At 37.8% G+C, this 15,699-nt stretch overlaps 1 protein-coding gene across 1 annotated transcript in view; it reads right to left on the minus strand.

Moving 5' to 3' along the window:
* The window catches only part of LOC100542745 (von Willebrand factor D and EGF domain-containing protein-like), a 57,161-nt gene that overhangs the window by 2,003 nt on the left and 39,459 nt on the right, over nt 1-15,699 (minus strand). The window contains exons 11-14 of the mRNA XM_010714096.3: nt 14,582-14,801; nt 9,139-9,276; nt 7,071-7,223; nt 5,379-5,543 (exon numbers count right to left, since the gene is read on the minus strand). Of these exons, the coding sequence (XP_010712398.1) occupies nt 5,379-5,543; nt 7,071-7,223; nt 9,139-9,276; nt 14,582-14,801 (676 nt within the window). The remainder of the gene's footprint in view (nt 1-5,378; nt 5,544-7,070; nt 7,224-9,138; nt 9,277-14,581; nt 14,802-15,699) is intronic.

Genomic DNA, 15,699 nt, shown 5'->3' on the forward strand with positions numbered 1-15,699 from the left:
ATATAGGCTTTAATAGCTACAAAGAAGATAATGGGTTTCCCTTTCTCCCCACTGTAATTTATTCCACTTTGTATTGTTTACCAGTCCTTTTCATTATCTTTGGCTTTCCTTCTATATTGAGTGGCAAAACTCTCGCATCGCTTGAGTGAGGCCAGGGTGTTGGTCCAGCATGAGTTATAATTTTAAAAGGCTTCTAAGTGCCTTTAAGAAAACAACAACATTATCAAATTTGTGGAAACAGGGTTGGCTCACATTAAAAGCTAGAGCTGTTATAGCCAGATGATTAAATAGGATTGGAAATTTTAAGGAGATAGTCTTGCTCTCTATTCTGCTAACATTAAAAAAAAAGAACCAAATAAAAGAAAACAACATCAACAAAGACCCCTATAGGGCCTCTATCCTCTATAGATTATTTCTTGGAGACTGAGTTTTTATTATCACTTAAAAGTCATGATGGCATAGGGATTGCTTAAGCAAAAGATGGCACATTCTTGGTAGGAGAGAAATTTAATCTGTGCTTGATGCTCTGATTGAATGTAAATATTATTCATGGCATATAGCTTAGTCCTCTTTCCTAGTGGTTTTATGGCTTGGGCTTCATTGGGCTTCATTGCTGAGCTACATCATTTCCTGAATATATCATCTGGATTGGATGCACTTAACGAATTCTGGATTGACAGAGTATAAGGATCAGTGAAACTGGAAACTGTTTGTATTTTAAACTATCTAAACATATTATTCCCACTGTGCCTACTTTAGTTATTATGTGTGGGTCACAGCATATACTGTGGGGGCTCTTGTTGTATTTTTTCTGAAAATCCATGATGTTGTATTAGGTATTCCAAAGGAGGAAAAAACCATCTAAAAGACTCTCAGGTTCTCTTTCTACTCTGGTAAGTACAGAAGTGGCCTTTCAGAAGCAGTTGCCTACTCAGAGGGCAGAAAAGGGTCACAGCTTATGTGCAAAATGTCCGGCTGACCCTCTTGATGATTACTGGTATATAACTTGCAGAAATGTGTTTTCATGAACCTAAATTTGTATGGGATGTCTTTGTGTGTCATTTCTAACCACACTTCATCTGCCATTTCATCGCATACTCCTAGAAGGAGCCATCACAACTGGTCAGTTTGCGAAAATGTACATTTGAGCCTGAAATACACAAAATAGAAACACTGAAACATAGTTTAGGAAAGGGATCAGCAAATTCCAACGCAAGTTCCAAAGATTAAAGTTGAACTCTGTGTCCAGGATTTCAATGGTCAGAGTCAGCCGTAGGCAATGCTTCCCAGTTTCAGAACCCACAAGAATAGGCAGCTGAGATCTGTTACCATACAGAGCCAGATCGAAGCAGTATTTAATTTTCTATTTATTTTGCATTTCTATTATGTCTTTTTTGCAAGCTTCTCAGACAGCTTCACAGCTGATGACTGCAGCACTGAAATATTGCTGCCTTCAACCAAGTGTCATGTAAACAGTTAGGACCAATTGGTTTCTCATTGTACAGCATCCTCTGAATGCTGTAAAGTGTGTGAGTGTTGTATCTATATTTGCCAGTACATACAGACTTTGTAGCTGGAAGTTCTGTGTGTGATGTGCCTACATTTACACATTTTTCATCCTCCCTAGGCTCATGCTGTTAGGGCAGTGCTCTTCATTTAATGGAATCACTTCTGATTTACACTCTTGTAAGTAAGACTGGAATTTGAGCCTTGATCTTTTTAATGCAAATTCATCAATTCTGTTTGATGAAAGGATTCTACTACGTTCTTTAGTTGCTTCTTGAAGTAAAATCGTTAAATTAGTTCCAGGCAGCAAGAAGTCCCTAGTCTTGCAGTTAGGACCAGAGCTGGAGCCTTGCGTTGGCAACCAAAACTCTTATTTTCAAGGAGTTATTTATTTTTCATGGACAGTGATCACTGATGACTGTTAACAATGACGACAATGATTTCAAAGCTGAAAGTTAAGAATAATAGGTTCTTATGTGTTAGTGCTCTTCTGGAGCACTATGTGTTCAAATGAATCCCTTCTTCTAATTCAAATACTGTATTCAGCTTTTAAATTCACACCTGGGTGTTGATCTGACAGTGGTACAAATTAGAAGGTCACAGAGGTTTGCCTGATGTAAAATCGAAGCGAGTTCAGAAGCACACTGCAGGTACTGGAATAGTTTAAAATAGAGGACATAAACATAACAATTAGCTGGCAAATCCAAAACTATATCAAGTGGCAAATGTCTACAATACTGCAAATTAACTGCTGTGGCAGGAGTGTCTGCAGTGGTGCTCAGAATGGAAAGAGCAGAACTCACTTACAGAGATCATAAAATAATTCTCTCCCCTGATCTTTGGCTCCTTAAACCAGAAGAGGCAGAACAAGCTGACTCTGAGCAATCTTTTATCGGTGATGGATGTGGCACTGCTTTGTCCAGTAAAGTTGCTGATTTACTAATAGGAAAAAAATAAATCTTAGTGATGACAACTACGTCTCTAACCTGATGAAAAAAAGTTCAAACAGATGGGTATCTCTGAGACTGAGAGTGATGAAACAGTCTAGAAGAATACTGGTAGTATCTGATGAGACCTAATATTGAAACCTGCAGTCACATCACCAGCATCCCCATCCAGATATATTCATTTTCTTTATGCTGAAAATATGGCCTATGATACAGCAAGGTTTGGTATAGCAGATGTGGTTCTCCAACAACAAGATAACAGATGTTTTAAACAAATGTGAAATGTGCCCAGTGAAGATTTAAATTCCTGAGACTTTCCTTCTTATTGCACTGACAGCAAAGTTAAGAGACTGTTGACGCTTCTAGTAAATTTAAAAAAAATATAGGTCATCTGCTCTACGGATTTTGGAGGGAGAGAAATACTTTTTTCTTTTTTTGCTTACCTGAAAACATTACATATGAGAATGCATTTTTAAAACGTATCATTTATGTATGAATTTCCATAAGGGTTTTTGATACTTGAATTTTTGCTCCTCAAGACTAATCTGATGGACCTCAAAAATTATTGCCATCAAGTCTGATTGACTTAAACTGACACAGACTATTGATACCAACCAGGTTAAAGCATGTGAGAAAAGAAGTAAGCCCTACACTATTGGCAGAGCAGCCAAGGGGAGCTTAGAAAATTGTTTATGGAAAATATGGAGTTTGCTGTATGCCAAGTACATCAAAAGATTAATACCTATCACATATCGACGCTGAGCAAATGTATTTTGCTGATTAGAAATCAAAACTGAAGGGCTTTTAAGTGCGTCTTCTTTGTCACAGGGACTTAGGAAAAAAATTTCTTCTGGCATAATTTTTTCTCTGTAGACTAAAAAGGCAGTTGGGTAATTTTTGTGATTTCTATATGAAAGCATACTTATCCATTAATCCTTAAATAGTAACAATTGAGTATAACTTCACGTCAGAAACAGCTAATAAAAGTACAAAATAGGAATTAACGAACGTTTTTACATTGAAGTTAGAGTTGGGAAGAAGGGGCATATGTAATCTCAGTACTTTCATAAGCACTGCAGGAAGCTGAAGAGGATTTGTTCTGTTTTGTTTGAAGAATGACAGCGTAAATTACAAGAGAGAGAAGCTATTATTTTAAGAGGGAGGATTTCACAATATTCTTAATCCGTAACTGTACATAAAGTTAATTGAAAATTCATTCCTTTTTGTCTGTTATCTTTTAATCATCAATATTGTACAATACTTCTGCTTGAACTAGCAAAGCACATGTGTAAGAGAGTTAAACCGATCATTTTAGTTATAAATTAGGACACATAAAGCTGTAGAAATTTATTTCATTTCTAAATACAAAAATGAAGGACTGTTCTCATTTAATCTTGAGGAACATGACTGTCTTAAAGGCTGGTCTTGCCCATGGCTTAGAAACATACAGACATCTTACATAAGGCAAGAAAGATAGAAAGTAATGCAGTTACAGTTCCTGAAGCCCAGAAAAAATGAAAATTGTTTCTAAGACTGAGAAGAGAGCTAAAGATTTGTTTGATTTAAGGTATAAATAGCTGCAGAATATTTTTTTTATTCAGCAGCACTGAAATAACTTTTGGAGTATATAACATATATCCCATTATGCAATTAATGGCAAGGTAGAACTTTGGGCAGTGACAGAAATGTTTTTTTATTTATATGCATAGTGATTTATAGTTTTTTGCTCAACTGCTTTTACAGCTTCACCAAGTTACAGAACAGTCAATAGCTGACGTTATGCCTCAGATAAACTAATACAATGTACATACCCATTGCAAGACAGAGCGAGGAAAATGTTAGTTCTATTTTTTGTGACCTTTAAATTCTGAGAACTGGCTAAAATCAATTTATAGTTCAAAAAGAGAGGATGATATCCACTCTAAACAGTAAAATTGCTTTGGCTTTGAAAGTGTGCATTAAAATACAACACCTAGGTAATAGCCATTCATTTGGATACAGAATGAGGAGTGAGAGTAGGTCTGTAAAGTGTAGGAGGTCAGGGAATACCCTAATACGTTTCAAGTGAGTCTGTCTTGAATGCTTAAGAAAAAGATTTAGAGGAAAAACAGGGAACTTGACCTAATAACTACTTCTATTAGAGAATAAACATCAGTTCTCTTGGCAAATCACTCTGTGCAGTGAAAAGAGTACAGCCATCCAGACTATCCCTAGAGAACTAGGCATTGAATTATGAGAATTTCATTGAGAGAGAGCAAGATTGGATGACTGATAAGTGGTTGCTATGCTATTGCCATTTTCTGCTTGAGGTCAGGACCCAGCTTTCCTCCTGTCATAACAGAAGACCTCTTCTAATGATCAGTCCTCAGAGATTAATGGGCCAGCTGAGTTTCAGAACTCCCAAAGGAAGAATGCTGCTTAGGCTACAAAGGATGCTGTTGAAGTGTTTTAATTATCTGTTGCCATCATGTTGCTGCTATAGTTGTTCTTACATGGCACTTTGTTCATCATCACCTTCACAGGTTACCTTGGAGAATAGATGCCTTGCCACAAATGAGTTAGGAGGGAAGGAAAGTAGAGTGGAATTGGCATGCGTCATGTTCCTATCCCACGGAGGAGGAAACATGTTTTGAAATCATATGTCTGTGCGGCAGCAGAAATACAGATGTGGTGATTCGTACATCTCATAAGTCCTGTCCTGAAGAATTCTACTAGTGGCAAATGAGAGGTTGAATCTCATTGCTGAGAGACAGGGACTCCTGAAATAGGACGTGCTGTTTGTCAGGTAAGAGTATTCACAGTTGGAAAAAAGGCACTGGGGTTTGACTTTAAAGCACATTGTATTGTAATGCCATACTACTTCAGGTTCACTTATAGCCATTGTCTGCAAAAAACTATTTAAAAATTCCAAAAATTAGAAAGTACCTGGTCTGGAGGCTTTGCTGCAGGTTCGGCCATTTCCAAAAAACCCTGTTGGACATCGGCCACAGACATAGCCAACGTAAGGGGGTTTCCTATTGAAACACAGAACTCCAGGGAAGCATGGCCTATTGGCACAGGTGGTAACACGGGGCTGATGTGCTGCATGGCCTAGGAAAAAAAAAGAAAGTTCAAACATGTTTATTTATCATTTCTCAGACAAAATGCATATATACAAGTAAGTATGTCTAAACCCAGCTCAAGTTTTTTAACTGCTTTTATTCTGTTGAAGAGTAATTAATGCAGAGTGTTCCCAAACCTTGTGCCAAGTATGAGAATGTCCTGTAGGCAGTGTAACAGAACAGCTGTTTCTCATTAAAGCAAGATTTATTAGTCTTCTACATATTTACAAGCTTATAACTCAAAACTGTTAGGCATTTATCATTGATAATATAGAAACTGTAATTTTCAGCGTAAGTGAAAGATTAACTGAGTAAGAATCTATTATTCAAATATCATTCTGGTCTCATATAATTGGAAAGTAATCACCAAATCTTATAGGACATATATACCTTATCTTTAAGAATTCACTGACAAGTGCTTATGTTTCTGATCTAGAAATTATCTTCAAATGTTGAACCTTGTATGACAAGAGACTATTTTAATTATCTTAGAAATATGTGCTAAATTAAACAGTGGTAGTATATGGTATTTTATCACTTATGATGTCACTGAATAGCACAAATATGAACTCCCTGTGAAATATTTAATAGTGTCGATAGAGAACAGATGATGAATAAAATCTTAATGATGGTTGTAGATCATTTATAATGGCCTCCATGAAGTCTCTATCATGATTCTCAAGCATTTCCAGTGTTGTCATTGCATGTTGCATACAACAATATGACAGATACGTAGAAAAATCATTTTCTGCTTACGTTTTGGCTAGCCTGGCACAGACGTGTAAAAGAAGGTGACAAAAAAAAGGCTATTTTCTCCCACATATGTCCCCACAAAACAGATATACCAAGTCTAAATTATTCTCTTCCCTGCTCTCACTAGGAAATCAAGGAAAAACGAAATACTGATTAGAAGTGGGTCAACATAAGCAATATACACTCTTTTTTGAAAGTGCTGCTGTGCTCTGGGTTCTGCTGTAATGATGACAGTCACAAATATTCTGGGAAAAGCATCTGCTGTAGTCATATTGATTTATGCTCAAAGCTTGGTCTTAATGCAGTGACTGCCAGTCAGATGATGGAATAAAATTCAGCATCACTTGTTTATGGCAAGTTGGCATAAGCTGTCATTCTTACCATCTTGTTTTCCATTGATCACTATGATTTGGAGTGATTGTGTTCTGTCTTAAAACTGATGAGGTTGTACTTAAGCCTGACCAGTCTGATTGTTACTGCTCTAAGGGCTCTTTTCCCTTGCAAAATTGTTTAGCAGCAATCTACAGGCTGATGTGTTGAGGAGATTTTAACTCTATCTTTCTGTGATGTATTACAAACGGTTTAAGTTTGCTGTTAAAATGGTTAAATGCATGATTTCTGAATATGTAAACTGCAATGTAGGCATAGTTTAGAGGACATCGTGGTATGGTTCAATGGTTGGACTAGGCGATCTTAGTGGCCTTTTCTGGCCTTAATGAGTCTCTGAACAGCTGAAAAATAATTTGTATCCTTGTATACCTACCACGATTAGCGCTTATGTTAAAATTCTTAATTACAGGAGAATTCTTTGCCTCTAAGGGTTGCAGTGGCCACTCAACCTCAGTTTTGTTCAAATCACCTTTGCCATTGTTGTTGTCAATGATTAAAGCTTTTGTAAAGTCAGCAGCAAGCACAGCTGTAAGAAGAAAACATGGAGACAAGGAAACGAGGTGTTAAGGGACTAGCTTTGATTGATGATAAAAAGCAACAATAACAGCAAATCAGATAGTTTGACATCAGTTTGCTCTGGAAGCTGACCATCAAGCAAATAAAGGCAAATCAGGTGAGTCAGCTGCTGACATTCAGCAAAGCTTCTACACAAATACAGAAAAAAATTACAATGCACAAACTCAATAATCCTTGCTTATCTGAGAGACATACTTAATATGCACAGTGATCTTTTATTGAGCTAAGGGCAGTAGGAAGGCATCGGGTCTCGGTGCTGCGTGTGGTGTTGGATGAAGACAGTGCACAAATGAAGTTTGTTTGATTCCTGTCTCTCCTTGAAAGCTTCTGCCTGAAACTGCGTTGTGTGTGTTTGTTGGCTTTAGCTCAGTTGCAAACTTTGTGTGTTTCAAATTATCTGTGCTAAGTATATGTAAACGTAAAGAGAAAAGCTGATTGCTGGAACCTTTTGAAAATACCAATTTACACAAAATTTGAAGAGAATTTCTTGGATGATCTAGGGATTGGCAAGTCTGCATTTGTTCTGAGTTACACAACTGTTGCCCTGGATTTTCTGTGCTCCTAGCAAAGCCCGAGTCTATGAAACTTATATATGTTGAATAATGCAGCGAGCTATGAACCACTTTAGCAGTTATAAAATTATTTCAGATTTCTCCTTCCTCTGAGAAGCCTTTACCCTTCAGTGAGGGAAGTATGGATGGGCATGTTAAGCCTGTGTGTTAGTAGAAGGAAGGATGATTTCTAGTTACTCTATTTTGCTTGCTCTAACAAACATGTATTTTAGAAATAAGGAAATATATCTGCAATTAAAAAATGCATAGGAAGAAGTTATCATTCTGATCTATTTTGAGCATGATTTTGTATAAATTTCCTTGTTAGTCAAATTAGCTAGAAAAATAGAAAATCATGAAACAGGTGCAAAATCACTTTGGAATAATTAGCATGGCTAAACAAGACATTAAAGAAAACATTTCTATACAGATGTTTGGCAATATGATTGAGGGGATTCTTAGTAAACCAGACAAAATCAGTTTTTTCTTTTGGCAGCCAATATAAGAAAAAGTTAACATCTGCATCAGTTTCTTCTTGGACTTGATTGGAAACCCCAACAACCAGGTGCAGAATACATCAAATGTTGAGTTTTCTTGTCCTTGCTCACCAAATGTCATTATTGGAGAAGACTCACGTGTGTGTGTGACTGAAAAAAGCAGAGTGTGGGTATTTCACATCTCATGCAGTGGAAAGGTCTCAGTGTAGTGCAAAGTCAGTTCCTGCTCAAGAGTTTGCAGAGAACTGCCTCAGCAATGCATACTGAAAAAGTGTTAAATTGTTCCCGGCCTTTTATTTTGCTTGCTTGGATCTGTGGCATGTCCTCATGCCAAACGTAAGCTCAGGAGCTGTGAGCTTCGCCCTCTCATGAAATACACCTCAGAGAGGTGAAATTTGTAAAGGATTTGCACATGGAACTACCTCTTCTTACCCCACATCCATTCCGCTCAGCATTCACTCAGAACAGAACTAATCCTGGAGGTGCTCCCCAGCTACTTGTTAGTGGATGATTTATTTAGGAGAGAAGTAGTGGGGAACCTGGAGAACGTCCTTGGCAAATTATCTGGCTGACATCTGAAAAATACCTTTTTTGTATGCTATGGTGTTAATTCTTATCAAAATGAAACTAAACTGCAGTGAAAAACAGCAAACTGAGACCAATTTGCAATTATCCATATTAATATAAGATGACAGTAGTCTGATTTGTATATTTAAAAGTCTGTCCTTGAAGTGAATGACAAAGTATTCAATTGAGGATAACAGCAGTAGAAGTGGGCCCATTTTTACCCTTCTATTATAACAAATCATGCTCTTACATTTGCAAGTTTTACCATTTCCCTCCATCCCACTTGGACAGATTCCACATACGTATGATCCAAAGGTGTTCATGCAGGACACTCCAGGAAAACACAGACCTTCTTCACATTCATTCTTGTCTTCCTGACAAGTAAGCCCTGTGGCAAGACAAGCGGAGGTTAATAATCAGGAGATATTCCTTGTTTATTCTTCAGCTCAAATGTTCATTCAGACTGAGGCTTATTTCTCATCTGTGAACTCATTACAGGGGATGTCACTCACGTTAGCATCAATTTCCCCACAATTGGCCTTAAACGTATTTTTATCAGACTATTTAGTACTGTTCTTGTTCGCACCAGGAGTGCTGAACTTAGGACTATAGCTCCTAAAAAGCTGTGCTTATTAAATAAATTATTGCTCTGCCTTTCATGTCTTACCTGCTGTTTTTGTTATCATGTTTATGTGAGATCTTTGTCATACACCAAAGCAGCCAATGTACCCATTTTAGCTTTAGGATACAAAGAGTCGCATACTGACACTCCGTGCTTTTCATTTCTATACGAATGTCACACTATTAATAGCTTATTGTACAACAGCCTGATAGAGTCTGGCTAAAGGTGAATCTGACAGAATGATCAAATAAAAAAAAAAAACAGATTTTTCTATTTAAATTAAAATTTGAAGGAACTGTCTGAAAATGTCTCTGAGCCGCAGAGCTGGCATTCAGAAGATAAGCTACTGTAAGATCTAAACTCCAAACAATGGATCGTGGCTATTGCTGATTTCGGATGTAAACATTTTAAAATCCCTTGAAGTAATTCATGTTCAGTCACAGCACTGGATGAATGAATAGATACCTGCAGAGGAAGCTGACCCCAAAGCTAAAATGACTATCTGAACATGAAATGATGTGGGTAATCAAATACAGTGTTGTTTACAGTCTCACTTGAGCTTCAGATAAACATGCTGCTGAATATGCCACTTAAGAAAATTTGCTTGACTGCTGTTGGTTACTGGAACATGTAGCCCAGTCTTGAACTATCCCATAAGATCTGTATTAAGGAATGCCCTCTGTTCTTTTCTCCTTGTAGAATACCCAACGAGACTGGGACACTTTCTGGGAAGTCCCAAGAAATGGACTTTCTGGTGCATAAGGTGCAGAATGGCTTGTTCCTTATTTGGATATTCAGGTTGACTAAGATAGAATCTCTTTTTATTCTTAAAACTTCTTTCTTCAAAATGCAAATTTGTCACAGAAGACTGAATTAAAGAAACAGAACATTGTTATTCATCTTCTGCAGCATAATCTCTCATTTCTTCAGTGTTTCAGATAGGTTCCACAGCTCCTTTCAAGTTAAAATAGCATCGTCATGTAAGAAAATATAATTGAAGTCTCTCTTGGTTTGCTGCCTCAGTGAAGCTAGTGACTTCACCTTCTCATGCCTGCTTTCTCTTGTGGGCAGTAAAAAAAAAAGAACAGCAGAACAAAAGTCACGTCCCTTTTCTGCTGCCATCTGAATAGAAGTTGTTCAACTTGTGCACGCTTCTTGCTTAGGAAAGCACTCCTTGTTTTATGCATGTTGGACATCACCTAGTGTTACAGGTATTATTTTTTCTCTTTTGTTACATTTTGGATTATTGTTTGTACTGTATAATTTAATTAGCATGTTGATAGCATCATGCTATTTCTGTCTGATACTGCTGTCTGATGACACATTAGGAAATTATTAGACATCATATTGTGGGAAATATTGAATGAGTTTTCTTCCATTTAGATTAGTAATTATTTTCTTTCCTTAAGTATAGTTTAAAGATGAAATATGATACTATGGGCAATCAAAGTAGGAATGAAGTTCCCAGTTTGGGTAACAAGATCTGCTTCTCCCTCAATCCATTTTCCTCTTTTCCCTCTTTCCCCCACACTATTTAGCAGAGGGCTGGCTTTAAAATCTCAAAAATGAGAGAATTCCAAAAAGCAAAGGAAAACCATAAATAACAGCCTAAATTTTAAAACCCACTCAACCAACTTAAATGTAGAACTACACAAGCACCACTCCGTTTCACTCAAAGAGACAGTTTTAAATGCTGTCTGATCAATGTTGGCATAATGTTATTCCAGCAGTGTCTGTGGAGAACATTTGGAAAGTCTTAAACTTTGCTGAAGGTTGCTGGAGAGGCAGTAGAAATTGATAGAAAATTGTCTTCAACAAGAAATGTCAGTTACTGTGCTCGCGTGACCTCCAGTGTGCTGCAATACAAGGGAGTCCCAATTCTATTGACACTGCTACCACACAAATGAAAATATTAGGAATAAAACATCTTTAGGCTGCAAGGTTGAAACATCTGTTTCCTTCCCAGCTCTATTTCTCTGTCCCTGCATGAGAAATTGGCTGAGAAGATCAACTCCTTTCATGCCTTGAGAGGAGCTGACCACCTACAGATGTAGAGAAGGACTTTTTGACTGTGTTGAAGTTAAGCTGAATCTAAATGAAGAGGAAATCTCATTGAAAGACTGTAAGGTTATTACAAACTGTGAACAATTTCTTTTTTTCCAGTTTCCTTCTCTTCCCCTCTGCCCCCATATTAATGAATGGATACATAGGAAAAGAAAGGATGGTTTTTTATGATTTAGATACAGTTTTTTCAAGGAGGTGTTTTGTTCTCAAGAAGATAAGACTCTTGCTTTCAGTGACCAAAAGAAGAAACAATAGGAATTCTTGTTAACACTGGTGCAGGAGAATGAATGAGCTTTGAACATACAATGAGATAAGCATGTGTTAACCTCTGCAGAAATTGGAAGTATTAATAATTCTGGAGTCATCATCCTCTCACATTTTCCTATGACTTTCCCTGCTTTGTTCCTATTTCTGCATTGTGCACTTAGGCTGCCAGAGATACACAGATGCACCTGAATTGCTACCATTCAGCAAAACACTTTGTTCTTTATCCTTCTTCTCTTGCAGTGGTGTTTTGGAAGCTCTCAAAAGAGTTAACATTTTGTTTCTACTACCTGTTCCCTATCATTTGTAAAGATTTGATGGTGAAATGATGCTGTCACTTGAGCAGTATAGCATTGCCTTCTCATTAGATTATTGATGGTTTTCTGGGGAACTGAGACATAAACACAGCACCAAGGATGAGATTTTATTGTTGTCACAGAACCTTCCCTGAAGTAAAATCATCCCCTTCCCAGCTGGCTTTCAGCTCCATTTGCTTATAATTTCTCACCTGCTATTAAAATTTTGAGATGTATTTCTGTTTCACTCAATCATATTTTTATTTTGCTGTTGATTCTGTTTTAGCTTTTGGGCCAGGGAAGTACAGCAAAATCACTGCATATTTATCTAAACTGACAGGGCTTAAGGATTCAGGAAAGCAGTGTTTTTCTGGCTATTAAGGTGTCCTTTGTCCTTATTTTCAGAGCTGGATGTATGCTGCTTTCAAGCATGTTATTCTAAAGTGTTGGATATTTCATTCTTGACTGTTTATGTAAGAATAAGAACCACATTTTAGAATACACGCCATATGAGTTTATAAACAAAGCATTATAATTATGGCAAACTATTTTATGTGGAATAATACAGCTTGATTTCATTCCATCTATGTTCAGGAACGAGAAACTGGTGAAGGTCAGTGAACAGGAGCAGATACACTGATGTTGTTAACTCATTGAATTGTTTTTTATCCATTAATCTACGTCCTTGAAGGCAGTGAAGAATTATTCTCAACAGTATATTTAAAGTATGTAACCAAATCCAGCTGAAGATTTTCCCAAATTTCCCTGGGGAAATTATTTCCAGAGGAATTCAAGACTGTGCCACTCTAGATGTGTTGATTTTGTTTGAAGTTTTGTATTTTGATCAAAATTTCATTTTCTATCATTTTTCTCTATGCATAAGCTTGTGCATAGCTCTCTCAGTAGTATTTTGTGGCATAAACACTTTAGATAGAAGATCTTGGCTGTACTGTCCTATTACCTGGAGTCACTATCAGAATGACGTGAAACTTTTGGGCCACTTTTGCGAGCTCCCAAATCTGAATTGCTTTTGTTTCATCTCTATTGGAATCTTATATATAATGAAGTCTGAACTCTCAATCCCACATGACTAAAACAGAGGAGGCATCATGAACTCCTGAAGGAGAGGAGGGGTGCCTTCCTGCCTCCATGAGCCCACTGAGGATAATCCGTTCATGGTTTTTGTATGTAGATACCATATGCAGTAACAGTTAAGTGCTTTTGATGTTACCTCTTCTTGAAATTTTCAGAGATATAGCGCTGTACTGCAGTCAGTATTTTGGGTGTCATTAATTCATTCCTGCTTTCATATGTGACCAGAGCAGTTATTCTTTTTTGAAGATTTCAAGCACTGAAATCTGAGTTCAGCTTAAGGTGTTTTTTTTTTTCCTTCCTTTTCAGATGATTCTGGTCCATATGATATTTTAAAACTGTTTCTATTAGTACTCTTCCTTCACTGCTGGGAGGCTGGTTTGACTCTGACATGAATGGATAGTAAGGCAAAACCTTTCCTTTCCAATGACTAATCGAACTAATGACTACTGTGCAAGTGGCTGCTCTTTTAAATGGCACTGATGCTAGCAGCAAAGCTAAGAAAAGGCCACATTTAGAAATCCTGTATGTTCAGATTTGCTTTCTGCCTCCTGAAAGGATAAACTACGAACAAAACTGCAGCTTCGGTGAGTCTCCAGAAGAAGGCATGTTTGGGCTGATGTGAAAGCTTGTTGTGTTGGCAGCAAGCTGTGATACCAGCAGCTGGAGTGTGGGTCCCGGTGTGGAGGAGGTGCAAGGCTCTGTGTGACACCTTGCAGCAGCTCCACACAGCTGAGCATAGCTCCAAGCTGCTCTCACCTCTGTGATCTATGAGATGCTGCTCTCTCACCTGACGCTTCAGGTTCTCACTCCCTCTGTTCCTGTATGCACTGTATGTCTTGCAGCCACGTCTTCTGTCTTCTCTGCAGTTCCTTCTATTTCTCCTCTTCATGCTTTATATTCTGCATTTCTGAAAGGAACTTTCTGGAGGCAACGATCATTCCTCTTGCCTGTATCCCTTAAAATCATATTGTGGTCAGCCCTGAACAGCTTAAAAGCTTAGACTTTGCTTCATCAGTATGACTGACAGCACAATGGGCTTGTGGTTCTCTAAGGCTTAAATTTCTTCCTTTGGCTCATCTCACATGTGGATAGCTGGGAAATGAGCTGGGGGAAGCTGAGATATAGTGGTTGACCGCTCTATCATGGTCATTTCAGGCTGCAGACCTCTAGGTCTTTTTCTTCCCTTGAGCGTGGATAATTAGATTGCTGCTTTTACACGTTATCTGTCAAAAGCTAAGTCAGAAGAGGAATCTAATGTTGACCATTTGACATATTCCTGTGGTTCCACTGCAGTCAAAATTTCATGAAATGCAATTTGTCTTTAGTTAGAGCTGGAAGAAAGGATGTCTTACCTCCTAAACCAGGGGGACATTGACAAGCATAGCTGTCCACACCGTCCACACAAGTTCCGCTTTTGCACGGGTTTGATTTGCACTCATTAATATCTTCCTGGCAAAGCCCTCCATCAAATCCATTTGGACATAAACACAGATATTCACCAAGGCCCGGAGGGAATTTAATATTGGTAACACACGTTCCGCCATTGAGACAGCTGCAGGGCTTCACTCGAACCTGAGGAAGGCAAAAGAGTTGTGATAAGATTCCTCTGAATAATCATTGCTGAGAGGTATATTGGTACCTGTCAGGAAAGGCCAGATTTGCAGTGCAAGCACGTTGTCTAGTATTATGAATACTTATTTCTAACCAATTTCCTTTGTCTAGGTAGACGGTCTCGTACTCAGCATACTTATTTATCTGACTGGAATCTTGGCTTTAGAGGGATTTTTTTCTTCATCACTTAGGGGCACATTCTAACTTCTTTTGAGAAAGAAGCCCTATTTGCTTTAACAGCAGTTTTTACATGGTGTCTGAGGGCAAGATTTGTTCCTCATTCTTCAAAGAAATGAAAAATCTCTTCTCTTTGCCTGCCTGTGTACCATCCTTACTGCTTTACATTATAAATGGCTCCCAGTCAGGATGAGGATTGTGGCATTTTTTACCACTTTCTCTCTCAAGGAATGGAGATCCATAATCACGTTGCATATGGATGAGAAAAGGATTTCAACAGATTCAAACCTCTGTACTATCCCATCTTGTTAAATGCAGATCTAGTTTGAAACATTTTCCCTTTGCTGCCTGTGTTCAGCAGATCGGTATTTTTGATGCGAGTAGTTTGAATGAGTAGAAATTAGAGTCTGTAGGAAAAATATCCTTTTCTTCACAAAATTGTTCTTGTGCCAGGGTTCTGCATCCCACTTTATTAGCTCATCCTATCATGGGATTAATGTTAGGCTATGCAATAAAGTCATGCACGAGCTCTGCCAAGAAACTTGAAGTGTGGAGTAATGGCATAAGAGCAAGACACCCTCTAAAGATATCATTGAGAATGAGTTATAATCTCCCTTTTATAGCTAAAACTCAGTCTTTTATGTTATATGCTTTTTTTTCTTTTTCTGTGATCCAAATGCAG

Source organism: Meleagris gallopavo, chromosome 7 (assembly GCF_000146605.3).
Source record: "Meleagris gallopavo isolate NT-WF06-2002-E0010 breed Aviagen turkey brand Nicholas breeding stock chromosome 7, Turkey_5.1, whole genome shotgun sequence".
Taxonomy (NCBI): Eukaryota; Metazoa; Chordata; class Aves; order Galliformes; family Phasianidae; genus Meleagris; species Meleagris gallopavo.